Here is a 22,490-nt window from a genome sequence, read left to right on the forward strand (position 1 = left end):
CTAATGAAGGAAACTTTTTAGTCGAATAACCCTTTTACAAATTAGCTCTCAAAATTAAAAAAAAAATTACTTGCTTGTTTAATTGCAATATCGATTATAATATCAGCTTTTTTCAGGAGTAAAACAGTTTGAGATTTCAAATTTTTCTAAAATCTATATAATTTTTTACTTTAAAATATGCATAAGTAGTTTAACAAAAAATTTGCAAAACACTCAAATAAATTGTAAATTAACGCACTGACGGTCTTAAACTAATAACATAGTCCCATCGAACTCTGATTAATACTAGTACACTCCGAAAATAGAAATTAATGTGCGTATTCTGTAAATACATAAGTTTAGATAAACAATTAAAAAAAAGTAACAGTTATCACATAAATTAATCATATACAGAATTAGTTTTAAACCATATACTATTAATCTTAAAATATAGTAGTACATATTAATACAATAGACATATAAAAGAATTTAAAATAATTTCTTATTGCACTTAATACGACTTTAACCTGAGTGTTCTAATAAACCACTCAAGCTTTTTCAAACGACTCAAACTACTGTTAGTCTAGAAGATGTTAATAACAACAAAATCTAAACAAACAAAACCAACTAACTTTTTGGTTCATACGCGGTACTAGTGCAAGTTTTAACTAAATAGCATACTAATATTTTCTATTTAACTATTACACTGTACTATTACACATCAATGTACTACTACAAACAACTTATTCTGACTTATTGAAAAACTTACAATAAGATTTTTAGGAACTTAAAAGTCTTCTTAGCTGTATAAAGTTTTATAACTGTCTTAGATGTTAAGTAACGAGACTGGTTAGTGTGTTTATTAAAGCCTTTTGTCTAAATGTTGATGTTTATTTTTATTTTAAGACATGTAAAGGTATTGAAACTTAATAAGAACTTTAGTCAGAAAACTAACGCAAAATAAAAAACTAAAAATCTATTTCAACAAAAAAATTATTAATTATGTTTTTCGTTTACCTATAAATTATCAGCATCTACTCTACACTATAAAAAATGATTTAAGTGATATTTATTTAATCGCTAACTTTATTTAAAAAAATAAAACAAGTATACTGAAACTTTAAAGCTACTTAGTTAGCTACTTAGTTTTGTTTGATTATTGTTTATACCATTGTATTTCTAATACTAAGTTCACTAACCAATAAGTGGATCTAGTTTCCAAGCTAGTTTAAAATAAAATACATAAAACTTACTTATATTCAAAAGTTTAGCCGGTGAATGAATTAAATTGAACTTTTAAGTTTATTAACTTTAGATCGAGGATTTATAAAACGTATGCTTCATTTTTAAACCGTTTCAAACAAGATTACTGTAACAACTTTGAATTTTTGGTTTGTTAACAACTTAAGAAGTCATAAATCTAAAACTAAAACTATTAAGTAGTACTTATTAGCAGGTTAAAATTTTCAAAAAAAAACTTCTTAAGGCATCGTGACCCCTTTTGACTTAAAAACTTTGATTATTAAAAGAAGAAATTTTTTATTGTTTTTTTTCAATAACTTGAATTTGTAAAAAGTGCAATTTTAGAAAAATGTAACTTAATTTAATAAGAGACTTGTTTATTAAACTAACAAAAATAAGTGCTAGATTTTTTTCTACCAACATTGCAAAAACCAGTAGATTCAGAAAAATAATTAACTTCTGAAGCAAATAGCTCAACTTAGAAAAAATTTTAAAGTTTTTGTAAAATCTGACTATACTTTTTATTTTTGTTTATTGTACATTTATTTAAGTACCAAAAATAAAGTATTAAATTTTAGTTTGAATTTGTTTAAAATATTGATTCTTTAGCAACCAGTAAAATTTTCAAGCTCTGTTTTAGCATTTAAAACAAACATTTATCATAGTATTTTATGTGTAATTAAATTAAAATTTTGTATCCTAATAATGTTTTTATTTGTCTTTAAAATCATTTTGTTAAATAAAAGTTTGTTAATATTACGTATAATGTTTTTTTAACTAACAGATGAATATGTTTTATTAAAAACTAGTTACCTTTAAGAATAGTAGAGCGTGTGAAGATAGTTATACTATAAATAAAAATGAAAAGTAGAAATCTTAAGTTGATTTATCTACCATAAAATGTGTTTTATTACTTTATTAATTGATACAAAAAGATACACTGGTTAGTTCACTTTATATAGAATAAAACCCTTTACAAACTGAGATTTAAACTAATCTAAGTTTATTATAGTGAGACTAGCACTAAATATAAAACGTGCGCTTTTATCTTTTTAAATAAAATTTTTAAGCTTGTTTATACTCGTAGGCTATGTTCACAAGGTAAGTTTATCTTGTTAGTTTGCTAACATTAGGTAAGGTTTGTTTCCTTGTATCATATCTAATGTTTCTTGTTTTGTTAAGAAGGAGCTGTAACTTATCTACGTATTGAATTACTACAGTTGAATATTTTTCAAAGCGACTAGCGATCTTCAAATGTCCCTCAAAACGAATTTTCTGAACACCAAATATATAGAATCTACATAAGAAATCTAGCAAGGAAACTTAAAGCTTAAACAATAAAACTGGTACTTTCTATTGACTTTTTTTTTTTCTAGGAGAAGCAATTATCGAGTGTTGCTACCCACGCGTCTTACCTGGTGTACAGCAAAACAGTAGTAAACTTGATACAAATGTTTATGATTAACTTCTTTTAAAGACTTAAAATTTAAAGGGTAGTAAAAACAAGATTAATACATTTTTATAAGTGAAAACGTTTATAATTTTTTAATTGTTCGACTTTTAAAAAATATTAGTAATTAAGTACCACAACTTTATTTTGACAGAAAAGTTTAACACAGTATACCAATATTTGTTGATTTGATCTAAAATTAAATTGCTGCTTATAAAAATTATGAAACTTTAAAGGTAAACAACTTTCATTTTATAAAATTTACAGTTTCATAAATATTAACATATTTAAATTGGTTGAAAGTATCAGTTATTTTTGTTAAAAAATAATTTTAATAATTTATAGTTTTGAAATAAAGGTTATTTACAAAATTAAGTTATTTATTAATATAAAAAGTTTTCAAAGTTGAAAACGGCTAAAGAAGGTCTTATGACATGTTTTTACAATTTTTAAAACCTAAAACAGTATGCTTTTTTTTATAACAAACTTAATTTAAGTTTAACTTTTGAATAAATATTTTAAAAAGATATTGTTAAAAAAACTTTACCTAAAAATCTCAACACTAATTTACGTGCTATTGCCTAATAAATTAAAAATTTAAGCTAGCAAGTTCATTAGCAACCGTATTTTAACTTCAAGTAGCTTTTTGCAGTTTTCTATAACAACAAAAAATCAAAGCCTTTCTCTTAGAAGTTTACATGCGATTTTTAGTGAAAAATTATTTTTACACTTTTGTAACATTTTCATGTTTTTGTTTTAATTATCATAAATGATCACAATCTTTTTACATACTAAGTAACTACAACGTTTTTAATAACAAAGCACTTTTTTTATTAAACTATTATTTTGAGAGATTTTAGCTCAAAAGTGATTATAGTTCAATTTTTGTTTAAAGGTTTATAGATTTAATTATACACGAGTTCAGAAAATAACAAAACTATAAATTAAAAAATATTTTGCAACACTAATAATTAGTATAGATTCTTTTTTTTGTGAAGTTAAATACCAGTAATATTACTTAAAAACTCAATTATACTTTGAAGTACTAATAAACACTATATTCTTTAAAAAAAATCTAAACTTTTCAAAGAATGTTTTTAACCATTGGTGACTTGAAAATCTTATTTACAATTTAGACAAACAGAGCTAACCTAGAACAAATGTAAATTATTTCTTCTAAGCTTAAAAACAAAGTAATATTAGAAGTGCTTCGTAAAAGATCATTATATTTTTTCTTAGAAGTTTTAATAATGCTTTATGATTTTTTTAGCAAAATGTTATTTAATAGGAATAGTTTAACGAAATTTTAGTGAAATAATGTGTTATAAAGATCACTTTATCAAAGTTGTAGCAATTCTACTTTGAAAAGTAGGTTTCAGACAATTCGTATTTAAAAGTAGTATGAAAGTTTTAAAGATTATTGGTTTTTTAAATTTGATTTTTCAATTCCGGTGAATTGTTTGAGTTAGCTTATAATTTATCAAAACCTAAAATCAAAATCTACCACAAAACGTTTTCAAATTGTTGATCAAACTAAACTTAAAACAAATGTTTTGGACATAAAGGATAAAAAAATTTTCCTCGTTTATTACGGTAGCATTGTTTCTGTAAACAAACAAAAGCATAACAAGATTAAAACACTATTGTTATTAAAAGCTTTGTTTTTAGCATACTTTTTGTTTACTACTGAAAGCAAACTATAAAGGAAAAAAAGTTTTAAGGAATTTGATATTTGTAGGTTTTACTGACTCAATCGTTTCGTTTTAGTATTTGATTTGTTTAATGATTTCATTAAAATAATGTGACATTTTTCAGATTAAAAAAGTTATGAACTATTAAATTTTAGTTTATATGTTTAACTTAGAGATTTTTTAATTTAAACTATTATACTTTTTTGTCGAAACGTTAATATGAAAAATGTTCAGAGAAGCAAAAAATTTTTCTAGTTTAGATAAAAACTTCAAGTTCAATGCTTAAGCTTAATTTTGCTCGTCAAAATATTGGATTTATAAAATTTCTAACAATCATTTTCTAAGTAATAGCTTTGTTTAATACCGACTTTTTCTGAAACTTTTTTTAAAAACACATAATAAAAAAATAACAACTAAACGAACAAAAGTCTATATAACTGAAATTGAACTGTTATGAATTTGTGCAATTTATTTTGACTTATTTTTTACTGTAGTTGTTTATAAGAAAATGTAAAAACGTTTTATTAAACTTTGAAAATATTTCATTGGTTTAAGCAAAGTACTATTTAACTAACTACTATTTAACTTAATTAAGCAACAAAGTATGAGAAAAGATAACAGCGAAGAAAGAACAACAAATAATGGTAAGAAATAATAATTATAATACATCGAAATTTAAAAAATAAATATAAAGTTAAAAAAGATTATACTGTGTTAAATTAAATTATAAAATATCGTCTAATTTCTTTATAATTTACTACATTTTAAACAGATAGTCACTTAAAAAAAGAACTAAACCAATCCAAAAATTTATCTGGCGTGGTTAGTTAATAGATCTAATAAATTAAAGTTCTATCGTTACATTAACTGTTAATTTTCTAAGCATAATAGTTTAGTTTAATAAAAATTTTATTTACATTAAATCAATTAGAATGACAATTGTTTAGTGCAGTGGCGTGTTTTGACTGATTTCCTATTTCCTGTGCGAAACCTAAAATAACTGGAAGAAAATTAATAAAAAGCCGATTGAATATATATTTTTTTAAGTTTACTAAAAGTTCATACTTATATGTTAACTTTTTCCTATGAAGTAAAATTTAGCTTACTTACAGTTTTTAAAGAACTACGTCAAAAATGACATTTGTTAACTAATACAATTTTAGTTTCATCAAGTGTAAAATAATTCTTCACGTCTGCAATTAGTTTGTTTTAAAAATTAAAAAAAAATGTTTAGTTAATTTTGATTTTAAGCTAAATTATTTCAACTGGAAGTGTTTAATTAAATAATTTATTTACATATCGTTGAATATGTTTATCTAAAATTAAGACAAGTTAATAAATAATTTTGATTAGTGTTTTGTTTTCAGTTTCTCATGTATAAAAAGTTTCGTTGGGTGACACGTCTATTCAAATTCCAACAAATTCAATTTTTTATTTCTACTTAAGAGGCTATATCTAAAAAAATTACATATATTAAAAAAAATACAAAAAGTAATAGTAACTTAATTAGTTATCTACAAACAACTTGTAAACCTATATTTAACCTATAAACTTCAGTTTAGTCAGATTTTTTTTCATTGAACCGCATCACAATTTTTAAAGGAAACGATGAAAAAATACCCGAAGCACATAGGTTTTATCATTGGTAATGAATTTTGTGAAAGATTTTCTTACTATGGGATGAAGTGTAAGTATTTTCAAAACTTTATCATAAATAAAAGTCTAAAGAAAAAAAGAATCATTTTTTATTCTTACCCTATATGAAGTTTATTTTTTTCTAAACTTTAACTTTACAAAACTTTATCTAGCACCAACTTACTAAAAAATTGATTCTGAAAAAAAAAATAAAAAAATAAAGTTTATTAAGTTTAAACTTTTTTAAATATCCCACCAGCCGTTTTTCTCTTGAATAAACGTATAAACAAAAACTATATATTAAACTTAATTTAATTTGATCAAGTTTTTTATTTGTTCTCAAGTTTTCATTTTATTAAACTTTATCTAGTAGCAATTAAAAAAAACATTCGTCTTATATCTACCTTCATTTTCATAATAAAAAAATCGAAAATATAAATTTTAATTTTTAAAAACTTTCTGAATTTCTGAATTATTTATTATACTTATTATGAAATGATATTCCCGATTTATTTTTCTTTTTCTTTTTTTTCACCAGCCGTTCTTCTGTTGTACCTGCGCAACTACCTGGGTTGGGGCGACGACACTTCAACTTCCGTCTACCACGCCTTCTCCATGCTTGCCTACTTCTTTCCGCTGGTGGGAGGCATCATAGCCGACTCGTACCTGGGACGCTACAAGACCATCATCGTGCTGTCCATTGTTTACGTCATAGGTCACGCGCTGAAGACGGTCGGCGCCATTCCGTACGTTCCCGGACACACGACTCACGCGTAAGAATTTTTTATAAATTAATATAACTATTTTTTTTAACAAACACTCTTTTTATATTTCTTAACAATCCTTTGATTGATATCATATCTTAGGTTTTGTTTGAACAAAACTGTTCAAAAACTTAGATATCCTTGAGTTTAAAAAAAAAAGTAAAATAAACTTTTATAATACTTTTAAGGGTTCTAAGCTTTATTCAAGCTTTTTTTCTAATACAAACTTTTTTAAGGGTACTTTCAATGATGGGACTTTTATTTATAGCGATCGGCACGGGCGGGATTAAACCTTGCGTGTCGACGTTTGGCGGTGACCAGTTCTCTTCTGACCAGGTAATATTTTTTGTTGGCATATACTCTATTTCTGAACAAACATAACCTAAAGGTACACTTGATATAGTAATTAAAATCTGTTGTGGCATAATTTTGTTAGTTATGCGTTTCTCGTCTGATACTCATTTTTAAAACAACCTAAAATCAACCACAAGTCGCTTTATGTTAAAAAACAAATCATCATTCAGCTGCACTTGAGGAAGCAGTTCTTTTCAATATTCTACTTCTCCATCAACGCGGGCAGCCTGATATCGACCTTCATCACCCCAATATTTAGGGCCGACCTAAACTGCTACCCGGGGCGCGAGGGCCCCGAGTTCGAGGAGTGTTACGCGATGGCGTTCGGAGTTCCCGGCGCGCTCATGGTCGTCGCCCTCGGTAAGTAACCCGCAAGTGCATTAAAGCCAAGCATCAATAAATGCTTAATAGCTTTGTAGTTATACTGTTATCTTGGTTAATTTATTTTTTCGAGTTTGTTAAATATTTGTACACTCAATACTCTATTTCTAAAAATTAATTTTTCTCTAATTGCGTATCACTTTATATTATATGGTATCTAATCTACTATTTTATCTTTTCGAAAATTAAAAGTTATAATTACTATATTTTACTGAGTAAAGTTTTAAAGTGTTTAGTGAAGTCTTTGTTATCTTAAATGTAACAAAAAAATAATCTCTTTCAAACTTAAACAAATAACTCAACTAAAAAAAAACTGTTGTTCAACTAGAACAGCTAAAACTTTGAGAATAAAAAAAAAGCATTGTAGCCTATCAACCTTTTATCTGATTGAATTTAAAACATCTAAACATTGCTACAGTTTTGTTTATCGCGGGAAGCAGGTGGTACACGAAGTACCCGGCTGAGGGAAGCGTTTTTGTGAAAATGTGCAAGTGCATTGGTTCCGCCATCAAAAACAAGCTCATCACCGCGAGTGAGAACAGGAACAAGGAACATTGGGTCGACTACGCTAAAGCTACGGTTAGTTGCTTGTTTGGATAAACATATACACAAAAATATATTAAACAACGTAGAAAAATAATATGTCATGTTGATACATAGGAAATAAATTGAATTGTTTTTATAAGAATAAAAAGTTAAATTACTGTTTATAAAAATATTACTTGTTACTCTATAAAGGCTTTTGAATGATGTTTCCTAGTTTCCTTAAAATATCTAACTTTACTTTTGTATTTTTGGTAAGTGTTTTTGATCACAATAGCTAAACGTTTATAAACAGAAAAAAATAGGTAGACAAAGTTTCTCTAAATCTTAACTTAAAGCGTTTACTCAAACTACTATCATAGTCTTTATAATTTAAAAGGTTAAAACATTTTAAAAATTGGATCAAGTTATATTGAAAAGTTTAAATCATAAAAGATTTTTTTTGGTAAATTAAGTTAACAAAGTCTTTTGTTTCGACTACAGTTCTATTACAAAACGTATTTTGATCTTTGATAAAAATTTTTACTTATATGTTTTATAGTGACTTAAATAAAGCAAGTTTATTTACCTCACTGAAACAGCTTGTAGCGTTTATAATTACTAACTTTTGAATAAAGAACTTTTTTAGAAAACACTTAGCAGCTAGTGTTGAAAATGACTGGAATTTCTTATGCCTGGTTTTTATAGGTGATTTTGACAAGTAATATGTGATAGAAATTTCACGTGTATTCGATAGCTGTTTGAATAAAAATTATTTGCATTTTTTGTTGTATGTTGTCGTTAAAATAAAAAAATTTGACTGCATGTTAAACTAGAAGAAAAAAAATTATTTCCTCATTAAAACTTATGTTGACTACCTTTAAAAAACACTTAGCTATACTTTATTTTCAAAGTTCCTGATAGTTTAAATCATGTTTATATATTTTACCATATTTTGTTTATGATTGAAGAATTTGTTTAATTCAACTAATTAATAGTATTTTTCGTTTGCAGGTCTGAACTTTGTTGTTTTGTTTTATTTGTTTTTTGGTTTCTTTTAAGCTTTGCTGAGCAAATAGTTTATTTTGTTTTCAAGTAATTTTTCACAAAACAAGTTAATGTTAGACAAATATTTGAATTAGGTCAAAATGCCAATGCATGTTGACAAAACGAAATAACGACTTTCTTTGTGCTTTTTCTTACAATCAAATATCAAATTTTGGTAAATTAAGCTTAAATGCAAATAAACTTCTTTTTAACATTCGAATTTAAATTAAAGTTTAAAAAGTGTATAATATTATTAAGTTGTATTTCTCTATAAAACTTTCCTTTTAATTTTAAGTTGCAAAATAAAATGAAAAGAGATACGAAATAAGTTTTGCAAATTTTCTTTCTTTTTATACTCTAACTAGAAAACCTAATTTGCTTTTAAATCTCATAATAATAATCAAACAAAGAACACTGGTACTAGATTTAAAGCTAAAATGTTTCAAAATGTACTGTATTTTTTTAGTTGTATGGTTTTATAAATAATTAAACTGTTTAAGTCTAGTTTCTTAAAAAATCTAACTACAACTACAATACCAAGTTAATATTAATTTCACAAATTGACTTTAAATTTTTGCCGCTATCTAAGGTAAAAACTTAAAACAGATTATTTATTTCTACCTCTTTGTAAAAATCTTATTTTTATTATTTTCATTTCAGGACAAAATGAAACGAGATACGAAATACGTTTTGCAAATTTTCGTTCTGTTTCTTCCGATTCCATTCTTTTGGGCGCTTTTCGACCAGCAAGGGTCAAGGTGGACTTTGCAGGCGATCCAAATGAACGGAAACATCGTTAGCTGAGTTTACTTTGTAACATTAGGAAAGCTATAAAAACTCTTCTTTTTGTTTGCAACACTCTAATTCGAAAAACTAATTTCCATTTCAATCTTATAAAAATAAACCAGATATAGAAGACCATTGCTAGATTTAAAGCTAAAATGTTACAAATATAGTTTTTTGTTAGTTACATGGTTTTATACACCATTAAACTGATTAAGTCTAGTTGTTTGAAACAGCTAACTAAAACTATATACCAATTTTTTTAAATATTTTTTTTACATCATTTTGAAAACGTTAAGAGTTTTTAAATTTTTATGTTACATTTAGTTATTGTTTCAAGAATCTAAAACTAAAATACCAACTTTCTTCTCAGGGTAGCGTGAACTTCAAACCTGATCAGGTCGGGATCATCAACCCCCTCCTGATTCTCCTCCTCATCCCGACCTTCGAGCTCACCCTTTACCCCCTCCTCCGCAAGTACAACGTCAATTTCTCCTCGCTCCGCAAAATGACGGCGGGTTTCGCGTTCACCGGACTTTCGTTCGTAGTTGCCGCCTTTCTGCAGATACAAATTGATGTCCGTGCTCAAACTTTTATTCATAACTTGTCTAATTTTAAGTTATGAATACTTTATTTTACAAAATCAAAGATATGTAAAATTACAGTACTATTATGTTATGTAATGTGATTTAAACAGCAAGAACCTGTTTAAGCGTTCATTTTTTATGTTTTAAATAGACTTTGAAGATAATAGATTAACAAAACATAGCAACTTGAGAATAAGTTTTTTTTTATTTTTGGTAATAAACCCGTTAGTTAGTCAAAATAAAAAACGATTTTTCAATTATAAATATGTTTACAAGGATTTCTTAGACATATTTCGTTTAATAAAAAGTACAAGACTTCTCAGTAATTTTTGAGTAAACTGTAAAATGCTTTATGTTTAAACAGTACTATGAAAAAAAATGTATTGTTTTTTTTCTGTAACTAAGCTCATTTTATGTATTTTTATTATAGAAAGGACTTACTGCCCTACCATCGCCACAACAATATGGAGTCAGAGTTGTTAATTCGTTTAATTGTGACGTGTCAGTTAACATGACGTCACAAAACTTCAACGTTCCCATGAGCTCTGTTAGTATCTATTTTGTTGTTTTTCACATGTTTTATTATATTCCATTTAAAGCGTGTTTTACTGTATTAAAACACAAAAACGTTACAAATATCAAAATAAGCTTAAAGCACTAATTATAACGAAGAACAAAATTTAACTTTTCTATGTGTTTGCTTTGAAAAAAAAAATGACTTGTTTATTTATTTATAACGACGACTCATTCAATATTTTTAAATCAATAACTGTATTTTCTAGTTAAAGCCGTAAACCGCATTTTTAAAAGAAAACTGTGAAAACATTGCAATCTTTTTATACTAGTAAAATAATATACTGTCTAGCTTTATAGATAATAAAGCATTTTTAATTACTTGTTTTAAATAGCATATGAAAACAGATTTTTAACTAAACTAACAAAGTTTGTGTTTACAGGCATCTGAAATACGAATGCTAGAGAACAGCATGTTGAAAGACATTTCATTTGAAGATTGCGATGGAAAAACAAATAGTTTTTCTTGGCTGCCAACTAAAACTGGCTCTGTTGAAGATATATTTTTGACTAATTCGACAGTATTTTATACAGTGAGTATGACTTTAGTGTTATAAATACTAAAAAATTAAGTTTGTTGAACACGAAAATGTTAAAGCTCAAAACAAATAGTAATATTAATTTTTATTTAGAATTACTGACTTCAGTTATTTTTGTAAACACTTGGTTTTCTAAAAACATTAAAACGATTTATTTAAGCACATTTAGTGACAATATTGTATAAATATTGTAATTAGTCAGTGTTTTAGGTAGTTTATAAAGTATTTTTACTTTGTTAACTTTTAGTTATACATAATACAGCTTGTTTAGGTATTCACTTTTAACTTTTGTAGCATTTTTCCATATTATAGTCAAATTTTTACCCAACATATAGTTAGATTTTGTATAAAACTGATATAAAATTTTATATATTTTTTTAGTTACCATAAATTATTTATTAAACAAATTTTTACTAGATAAGTTTATATAAACATTTTACCTTATAGTGCAGGGGCAGAAATATTTTATAAGTAACAAGCCAATTTTGCTTGAAAAAGTTACTTACGGGCCACAATGTTTTAAAACATTTGAAGAGTTAGTAAAAAGCTGTTAGTTTTAACCAAAAGTGTTATAAAACAATCACTATTAAAGCACTAGTGATAGCTTTTTTTAATAAGTGTCTAATTGTAAGCGTTTACTGAAAAAACAGTTTTTTATTGTTTCAAAAAAAAATTGTTTTAAGCTTAAAAATACATCGAGGGCCGCTGTTTGAAGACGCCTGTTCTGAGTAAAACTGTCGTCTGAGTAAAACTAACATTTTTTAAATTTTGAATAACACTATCACACTACACAAATTTTTAGTCGGAAATGAAAACGAAAAAGTCAGAGAACGGTGGATCTCGTTTAACAGTGATGAACGTGTCTCCCAAAGACCTCAAATACTCCATCAGGGAAGTATTTGGGTCAACTATTGGATCAGGAGATAGAAGTAAACTTATTGATGTCCCTCACGGAACGTTTGTTGTTTGATTAAAATTTAGCAGTTCTTTTGTAGTTTAATAATTACTCAAAGTTTTTAGTAAATATTAAATAAAATTTTCCAACTTTAAGTCTAAGCTAAATTTAAAACAAGATTTAAACTTGTTTCAGTGTAGACTTTTACGAAAAATTTGTTAAAATAACATTAGCACATTGTTAACACATTAAGAGTATTCCTGACAGGTAAATTAACAAACATCCAATTAAATTAACAATCGTTTGCAGGCTCACAATAGATGTACATGACGGAGATGGGATCCTTTTTACTTTCTTGTCTGATGTTGAAACGGGTGGAGTGTACACGCTGGTTCTTAACGAACAAAAAGAAGATACGTTTCAAGTAGTTTTTTGAAAGTTGATATTGTTTTGTTAAGCCCTGAATTAGCTGAGCAATGTTCATGAAATTTAAAACTAAAACGGAATTGATTGTTTAGTTTACAACCATACATTTTTTGTTAAGTATAAACTCCCTGGAATGGTGTTACTCAATTAAAAATCATCTAAGAAAAAAGTTAACCCAGGTACTTTCTTAAATACCCTTGTTTATTTGCTCACTTACCCAGGTTAGTTTAATCTTTTCAGTTTTGTAAAAAAAATAAATACTTTTTTATCTATTACCAGACGTATGACTTATCATTACTTCAACTATAAAAAAAATTAAAAGTTTTTGAATTGTAGAATAAATTTTGCATGGGCTAAGTAAAATTTAAAAAGTAAAAACTAAAAATTTAAGTTGATGTTGAATTTTTTTCAGGTGAAAGATATCAATCCTAATTCAATCAGTGTCTTGTGGATACTTCCTCAGTTTTTCATCATAACAGTTGCCGAAGTGTTTATCTCAATAACTGGCTTGGAATTTTCCTACTCTCAAGTAATTTTTAATTAACAAATTTATAAGCCTTATAAAAAAGGTTGTAGTAAAATTAAGTTTTGTTTAAAGAAACTTTTCTGAATTAAAAATTAAAGTGCTAAGAATAGAATTGTAATCTTTCTAAATTTTTAATAAAACTTTTATTTACAGCTATTTTCCTACTATTTGCTTAATAAATTTAAATTAAATACAAAAAACAAGTACTTCTCTATCATTTTTTTACTTTAATTACTAGATTTTTTTACACGTTTTTATTTTAAGTTTCTATATTGTGCGTAATACATTTTTGAAAAATATTTTTCAACAAGGATACTTACAAAACGTTGGTTAAAACTTAAACTTGTTACACAGTATTTATACTTTTGCTGACGACTTGTTACTCTTTTTCAGGCTCCACCTTCAATGAAATCGGTTCTTGCTTCGGTCTGGCTGCTGACGGTGTCCTTCGGCAACGTCATAGTCCTCGTAGTTGCGGAGGCCAAGCTGGTCGAGAGGCAAGCCGACGAGTTCTTCCTCTTCGCCGGTCTCGTTTTCATTTCCGGCATCGTTTTCGCTTGGCTCGCCTACAGGTTCGTTTTGCTTTTTGTAACTAAACATTTTTGTTTCAAGCATGACTATCGAACTTAGTTAACCGAATTTTATCCTCTACGTGGACTAAGGGTTGGAAAACTGCGGCCCTCAAAATCAATATCTGCGGCCCGCGAGCTCCTTTTCAGCCAAAAATATACATTGGAAAAACAATAAAAATCTAAGATTTTGTAACAAAAACTTACAGTTAGGCTCTTAAATCAAAAAATACTCTTTATTTAAGCTCTAATATTGCTTAATTATTCATACTTTTGATCTTAAATAATATTTCTATACTGATTACTAGAACTTTTTTTAAATGTCTGCGGCCCTCAAAGGTGTTTTTTTTTTAAAGTGCGGCCCACGAGCAATTTTTTCGGAAAATTGGCCCGCGAGTTACATAAGGCTGCCAACCCCTGACGTAGACTATTATCTATTTTAAGCACTTAAACAATTATTAGAAAAACATAGATTTGAGTTCTTAAAATAGAACACATAACTTTACATTGTAAGAATAGTAAAAAGTTGAGTTAAAGAAACTATCTTGTTGTATTATTTAGTACAATAATGTGAGCTTTCAAACAGTTTTAAGTAAAAATTCCATAAACAATTAGTATATAAAAGTTTATGTTGCACACACCCTAATTTATCGAGTTTAACCTTTAGTTTTTATAAAATATCATTTACCTTTTCTTTAAATAAGTTATTATTATTTTTTTTTTTTATCGCTTTACGAGTGTAAAAATGTAGACATTAGTAGTAAGAAACTAAAGCTTTGTCTATAGATAAAGCTAGAAAAACAATTTTTGACACATTCTTGTGTTTCCTTAAAACTAGTACACTTATAAAAGTCAGTACAATGCGTCTCGTTTTTGTAATGTTCTTATAAGTTTAATCTTTTGCTTTTAAGTATTATCGGTAACATAGCTAAAAATACTTACTTAAGCTTACTTCTATCTATGATGAGTATTTATGCAAAAAAGTTGAATACTCAACTATTAGTAAATAGCTCAAAAAATGTATAAAATATTAATTTTGATTAGTCGAATTTCTTTTAGTTATATTCAACTATACAAAAATAAAGTAAAGAACATGTACTTTTTGGATTTAAAATGAACTCTTCTCAATACTTTAGGTACAAACCAGTAAACGAAGACGAATTTGCTGAAGAAATAGAAGAAGAAAATAAAAGGCAGGCTGGCTTATCTAAAAGTAAAGATGACGAGTTAATACTGGAAAATTCTTTTACTCCTGAAAATATGAACACAACTCAGCTATAGGTAAAGGAAGTTTTCATTTAATTGTGTGCTTGCAAAATATCACCACTTCAGTCGCATTAAGTTTTTACTACTTCTGTTAAGTTTATTAATTATTGGACGTATGTTATGAATTAGTTTAATTTCAAAAAAAAATTCACTTTTATTGTATAAACCTTCTTTTTTAAACAATTTATCTAGTAGAAAACAACTACTTGCTCAACTATAATTTATTATTTCTAATAGTGAAACTGTCTTTTAAATTTAACTTTTTTTAACCAGTTGCTGTTGAATACTTATACTATTTATAAGCCAAAACCTGTACAATTTTCTGTCTAACCATTTACTATCTAAATTTTGAAAGAAGAAATATTTGTGATAAATGTTTTGTTTCAATTGTTTAACTTTGAAAAATGTTAAGAATAATAAACATTTAATTTCAAGTACTGATTGTAGTGTGTATTAATTTAAACAAAATTATGTGATGAAATTGTAGGTATCAAACGATTAATTGCTATAGAGTATTTTTTTAAGGTTATGAATAAAAACCGTGATGTATATCCAGTAATATTGTTTTAAAATGTTGTGACTATTAAGTTTACTAACACAAAATATCTTGTAAAATAGTGTTATAAGCTTGTAAACCTTGGTTTTAAATAAGTACTTTATTTATACAAGTTTAAAACTTTGTATTGTTTAAATATCCATCTATTTTTAAAGTTTACTATAAACGCTAACTAATAATCTAAGTATAAATTGTCTTCTAAACAAGAAAACTTCCTTGTAAAAGCTGAAATAATGTTGTAAAACATTTTTAAGTTGCTATCAATATAATTAATTTACACTTAGTGTCAGGTATAACGTAACGTTACTTTAAAGATGTTTTGTAAATAAAATAAAACCCATAAAAGTTATTTGTTTAATTTATAATAACATTAAGACGCATCGACAAAATAATTTTCAAAAATGTTATCCAAAAACTTATGTTTCATAAATATTTTTCACTTTCGTTTTAATCTAATTAATAAAAATAAAACTGTTAAGCTTTTTAACTTTTTCACACTATAGTTTGAACTTTCTTTGATTTTTTTTCAAAAGTTAGTACATACGATTTAAAATCGTAATTGCATGCAAGTTATATAAAAAGGTGGAGTTATTATAAAAATAATAGTAAATTTTTTTTTAACTATGCAGCATTTAATATAATAAATGAAACTAACAACTTAGTGTAAAATGACAACTGTATTTTTAGTCAAATTTATTGTATAAAACAAACATATGTTCAACCTTGATTATTTAGACATCTTTTTATCGTATGTTCCTGCACCTTTGTAACCACCAACGTATCCACTGTCGTCCGCACTATTTGTCCTTCCTTCAAGGCCTCTTCCAGTTCCGTCCGCGTTAAATCGTTCCTTATGAGCACCCGTGTACAACGATGTGTCTGTCATTCTTTCAACACCTCCAACTTTAAGGGCTTTAGTTGTGCCGGTCATACCAGGTTGAGAAGCCTTTATTTTCCCGTATAAAACATCTGCTTCAACTCCTTTTTTTGCAGCAAGAACTTGGATCACAGCTTCGAAGTCTTTAAAAGTCATTTTCTTTCCTTTCGGAATTTTTTTGCTGAACTCGATATCTAAATCTGTGGTTGTTACTTTTTTGTCCAAAATACCAGAGTCTTTGCAAAGCTTTGTGAAGTTTTTTCCTGTCATCTCAGTTGCTCCTGGACTACCAACTTGAGCAAACTTTATAAAGACTTCTTTGATGTCAGCCATTGTTGCACGTTTAATCACAAACAAACACAGAAAACTATTGAAGAAACTATTGTCAAACCAGTTCAGGCTTTTACTTAAAAATAATTACAATGATCTCTTACTAAACGAATGTTTTTTTTTATTATGACGTAATTATCCATGAACTAGCTTTATATTCTATCAAAACAAGAATTGCATTATTTTATTGAAAACTGTAACCTTTTTCACTAGTTTAAAAATGGTACGTATAAAATTGTGTATTAAGGAATTTATTTTTAATAATTAGTAAAACTTGCTCTATACTATTACAACCTTTAACTTATTTAGAGCCCAATCAGAAAAGCTATATAGCTCAGAAATAAACTGTCAAATGAAATTTAAACCAAACTATTTATTCACAAAGCTTTCATCATATATTTGATATTATCAGTGATATAAACGGCTAATTCAAATAGAATCTATTTAGCTTTTCTTGTTGAATAAAACTGTCTAAGTGTCTGAAATAATACATAGATTCTGTTTGGTTAAGCCGTTTACTACGTTGATAATGTCAAATAAATGATGAAAGTTATGTGAATAAATAGTTTGGTTTATATTTCATTTGACAGTTTATTTCTGAGCTATATAGTTTTTTTGATTGAATAAAACTGTTTAACTGTCTGAAATAATAGATAATTGACATTTGTTGTGACCCTGGATTTACTGCTTACTTGAATTTTCCAATTTAGTTTAGAGCCAAGAAATTTACATAAATTAGCATAACTTATGCAAGTTTTTTTTATAAACATATATTAATTGAGAATTGCTTTGAATTTTATAACAAATACAAATTTCAAATAGTTTTATAATGTTTCTACCATGAATTACTACTAGTACTAACAAAATCATATTTTAATGCATTGGATTATTAGCGGTTAAACCCTAAAAGCTTTTATAAATAAAAAAAACTTTTAGCTTTTGTACGAATTAAATACATTATCTCAGGGAAGCTCGAAACAACAATTTACCGTTTTAATTTAAATTTACAATTTTTTTGTCATTCCATATATTTTTATTCAAAGCTTGTTACAAAGTATCATAAAGAAGCTTACTCTACTGTAAAAAGTTGCTTTTTAACAAAAGTAAACTAGCATAACTACGAAAATTGATTCACTGGTTATTATGAATTATTTTCATGCTTGCTTCTAAATTTTCATTTTTGTATAGAAAGCTAAAAACTTTTTTTTACTAAATAACAATTTTTTAAGAAAGGACAAACTTTAGTTATAACTTTTTACTGCCACTTTCTTTTCTTGTTGAAATAAAAGTTATTCTATATACTTTAACTATATTGAGTTAAATAAAGTCTTATATTTAAACTTTTTAGACATTTAAAAAAATAAACTAAACGACTGACTAAGTAAATAAAAGCAATTAATTTTATTACTAAAGTAGAAAAAAAATCTAATTAAATTCATGAGCTTATTTTTTATCAAACAAAAGATTGTCATGAACATTTAATAACTCTAATCAAATCCTCAATAGCATTTCGTTCAAGCTTTATTCTTACTTTAACTAAGAATATTTTTAAAATTTTACCAATAAACGATTTGTAATGCTGCTTGACATATATTGCAGAAAAATTTTCTAAGAATTAAATTAGATACTGTTTAAAATGTTACATTTTTGTATTAAACAAGCTCCTAAAACTTTGACGGTTTTCATACCTAAACAATTAAGTTTTTTCTGGTAGTTAAGTAGAACTTCAATAACAAAGTTTCAGTCAAAGTACAAATAGTTATAAAAGGTTTAAGTTTACTAATAGTTTCAATTTGCTGTTTTAGTTTTAGATAGAAAACTAACTGTACTGCAGTGTATAACAGACACTTTTAATCAAAAACTTTAAAGGCAGAATCCGATTTTTCTAAGAAGTCTAAAAAACATCTACCACTACCTTTTTTTATTTATTTTCAGAAAAATATCTGCACCCTTACTCAAAGTATACTTGTTTAAGTTGAGAAAACAACAAAAACTTGTATCTTTAAAAATAAAAATAAGTTATGTCTATATATAATCAAATATTTGATTTGCCTTAAACTACAACTTATTTTTTTACTAAACTAAATATAAGATTTTATTAACATTTTTACTCTTCACTAAAACCAAATAAAAAAATAGAAGTTTTTGAGAACAATCTAACTGAAAGTAAGGCAAGAATAAGCTTACTGTGTTTAAGAAGCACGCGAAGCACTAATAAATTATGAATGAATCGCTTGCAAGGAAAATGATTTCAGTTTTCTAAGAATTTAAAAAAGCCTACTATTATAAAAATCTGAAATTTTTTCAAAACTAAATGATTTATTTCAATCAGTAACTAATTTTGTTAAAAAGCATTTTCTAGAACTTATTCGCTACTATCTTTACTGTATTATCATGTCTAAACATACAAGCATGCAGTGACACAGTTCAAAAAAAACTACTTTTACTAAAGTAAAACAAAGTATCGAAACTGTTTATGATAAAAACTAATGAACTAAACAATTTTTCTTACGCTGCTAGTACATGTAAATTAGATTACAACATTTAAACTAGTGACATTTAGTTTTGATGACACCAATTGGAAGTTCATCAAGTTTGCGTCACTAATTGCAAACCTAACTTAGACAAAAAGTTCATTTAAACTTTAAAGCTTCTTATTAGTAATGATTTCAAGACATTTATTAAAACTTCAGTTTACTTGTATAAAGCATTTTAGATTTTGTAATTTTACATTTCACTTTTAAAGTTTTTATAATTGTCATTCACATTAAAAAAATTACACTTTTTTTAATTAAGTACTTTTAAACCTAATGTTCGTTAATTTTTACTTTCGTTAACCAAAATTCAATAAGGTTTTGCTTATAAATATGTTATTTAATGTAATTTTATTTAAAAAGCTATTTATTATAGTCTTATTTTTATTAGTTTTAGCAATTGAATAACACAGATTGTTATAATATCTTTTTTTAATTTAAATACCGGAATAAGCGTATATTGTAAGTAAATTCGTAGCAAGTTGAAAACATTGAAGTAGTTTATTAATATTTTTTATAACTGTAATAAACAAATGATGTTTGATTCTTACAAAGATGCATAAATTGAGTCACAGCGTTTTGTCTTTTGCAGCTTAATTTAACTTAACAGTGCTTAAAAAGAAATAAATACAATGTGCTTTTAGTAAGTTGGTGTCGAAAATGCACAAAAGGGTCTTTTTTGCACGAAGTAACTTTTGAACGGAAGATCAAAGGTGCAGAAATTATTTTGTGCGTTTTTCACCACATCCCATTTTTTTTTTTATAATTAAATTTCAACGTATTTATAAGTTTAAGCTGGGTAAAAATATTTTTTGTTTAAATGTTCCTTAAAGTTGGTACGCTTTTATCGTTCCAACAGTTTATAATTGCTAAATAAATACAAGATGATAATTTAATAACTATCTGTGAGAATTATAGAAAATAGTGCAAATACAACAGTGCCAACAAATTATTCTTAAGGAACTAATCATTCTGCAAAACCTGTAGAGTATAAACTAATTTATATTTTGCTTGTCTGTATAAAGGTTCACTATAAAATTGAGTTAAAAGTTTCTTTTAGGCGTTTAAGCAAGCATATGGTTTTTTTAGAAATTTATTTATTTGTATCAAGGTCAACTTTTATTTTCAGGAAACACAAACGTCGTTATTAGTGTAATACACAAGGAAATAAAATAGTATTTGCTTATTCTATAAAACTGATTTTCTATACGTTTTTAGTCAGTCAAAAGATATTCATTTAACTTTCAAAAAAAATCAGACACTTTTAAAAAGGTTGTATTTAGAAAATTAACATGCTTTATTTATATTTAACTTTTATATATTTTAAATTATGTTTGTATTTACTTAATAGTTATAAAGAGCAAGAAAAAATAATTGTTTGTAATAAATAGACTAAATGAACTAATGCAGTTTTAAACAATGTTTTTTACAGTAAATGGGTATGAATAATTCGTTTAACAAAATAATTATGTTATTACTGTCACTCGTTACACTTTCTTTAAGCAAAGAAAACAAAACAAACTCAACCATCGAAATTTTTGCCTCAACTTATGATATCAAAGTAAACATTCTCGCTGGTAGACTATTTCCTCAAAAACAACTTGATGCAACTGATATTTCTAAAAGTCTTAGCTGTTAGGAACACAAGGCAAACTGCCCGTATGTTGACACAAACAAGGTTATTCCCCAAAACATATATTGTTGCAAAAACCTGACGCGGTTGTTCGAGTGCTCCGACGTGGACAAAATGCAGCTGTTGAGGTATTTTGAACTTGCTCAAGTCGTGGAATTGCACCGAGCAACTTGAACAAGAGTGCAGATTGAAAACTTTTAGCTTCAACGAGCTTTGCGGTAAAATGTACTTGTCAGTTTGTGACGTAGCAGGATTCGATACAACATGCAATGTACATTGGAAAAAATATAACCCACTTTTATGATGAAGGTTTTTCAGATAAAATGAGATTGTAACTGATCCTTGCGCGACAGTAGAAGAATTTTACACGTTTGGTTCTGAAATGTTTGTGGCTTTTTATAAAGCGCTTCCCATGTGTTCAATCGTTTGGTGTGCAGTTCAAAATAAAAACTCAGCGTATATTAAAATACTATTTTGGAAGTGTGCTCCTAATTTCCTGAATTCCTGAAATTAATCCTGAATTCACATTCTTTTTTTTTTCTTTCTTTTATCAATTTTTTATCTAGGAAATGGCCAAGGCAAATGATAGTGTAATATACATCATTTTGCTTTTAGGCCAAATCGTAAAAGATATTAACATTATTCATAAAATAAACATTTAAGAGTTTAAATAACATGCAAACTAAGGGAAAAAATATATAATTAAAAAATATTTATTTTGGTTCTAAGGCAATAATAATGAAAAAAAAAACCTTTATCTTTGGAGGGACCCCATGAAATAATTCAAACCCGAAACTTTTTTTTTTTAATTAAAGAAAAAGGTGCGTTCTCTAAAATAAAAAAAAAATTAGATAGCTTTTACGATAAGGAAAATAATTGACATTAAAGTTATATGTTTTTTGAAAAAATTATAAATTTGCCTATAAAATTAACTTATGCTCGTAAAAAAAACAACTTCGAATGGTATGCGCATTTTATTTAATAAAAAATCATAACAAATCTCTTAAACAATAAAATGATGGCAGTATATTTAAATAAAATAAGAACACAAACGGGTACAATACTAATAAAAATTAAAGTTAAGCTTCAACGAAATAATTTTTGTAAGTAATACTTACTTATTGAAAAAAAATGTAAATACGGTTCAGCATAAAGAGCATTATTAAAGGTCATATAGGTTCATAAAAGCTTTTACAATAAAAATTCTAGTCGATCTTTGAAACTTAACTACCGGAAAAAAGTTAAGCCATTATCATGTAGCTTGTATCCTTAAACATTTTTTACTCTATTGTATTTTGACTTCACAATGCAGTATAATTTAAAAGTGTAAT

At 26.4% G+C, this 22,490-nt stretch overlaps 2 protein-coding genes across 2 annotated transcripts; one reads left to right on the top strand and one right to left on the bottom strand.

Annotated features, from left to right (window-relative positions):
* The first annotated feature begins 5,970 nt into the window (after positions 1-5,970).
* Positions 5,971-15,244, top strand: LOC145846765 (solute carrier family 15 member 2-like). Its single transcript, XM_082953379.1, has 14 exons — positions 5,971-6,049; positions 6,536-6,770; positions 6,998-7,097; positions 7,286-7,475; positions 7,915-8,075; positions 9,726-9,860; positions 10,222-10,425; positions 10,866-10,982; positions 11,392-11,541; positions 12,350-12,504; positions 12,752-12,866; positions 13,281-13,397; positions 13,788-13,966; positions 15,100-15,244. Exons 1-14 carry the CDS (start codon positions 5,971-5,973, stop codon positions 15,242-15,244), a joined length of 2,082 nt encoding a protein of 693 aa, XP_082809505.1.
* Positions 15,245-16,512: 1,268 nt separating this feature from the next.
* On the bottom strand, positions 16,513-16,995 carry LOC145846766 (tubulin polymerization-promoting protein family member 2-like). Its single transcript, XM_082953381.1, has one exon. It carries the CDS (start codon positions 16,993-16,995, stop codon positions 16,513-16,515), a length of 483 nt encoding a protein of 160 aa, XP_082809507.1.
* Between the last annotated feature and the right edge of the window lie 5,495 nt (positions 16,996-22,490).

Source organism: Thalia democratica, unplaced genomic scaffold (genome assembly GCF_965202585.1).
Source record: "Thalia democratica unplaced genomic scaffold, ktThaDemo2.hap1.1 HAP1_SCAFFOLD_610, whole genome shotgun sequence".
NCBI classification, from domain to species: Eukaryota; Metazoa; Chordata; class Thaliacea; order Salpida; family Salpidae; genus Thalia; species Thalia democratica.

What these genes read in the sequence shown, in the direction of transcription:
- LOC145846765 (XM_082953379.1), top strand. Translation starts at nt 5,971, where the DNA reads ATGAAAAAATACCCGAAGCACATAGGTTTTATCATTGGTAATGAATTT. An exon ending in TTCTTACTATGGGATGAAGT is followed by an intron (nt 6,050 to 6,535) that starts GTAAGTATTTTC and finishes TTTTTTCACCAG; the next exon opens with CCGTTCTTCTGTTGTACCTG. An exon ending in GCTCATGGTCGTCGCCCTCG is followed by an intron (nt 7,476 to 7,914) that starts GTAAGTAACCCG and finishes ACATTGCTACAG; the next exon opens with TTTTGTTTATCGCGGGAAGC.
- LOC145846766 (XM_082953381.1), bottom strand. Translation starts at nt 16,995, where the DNA reads ATGGCTGACATCAAAGAAGTCTTTATAAAGTTTGCTCAAGTTGGTAGT.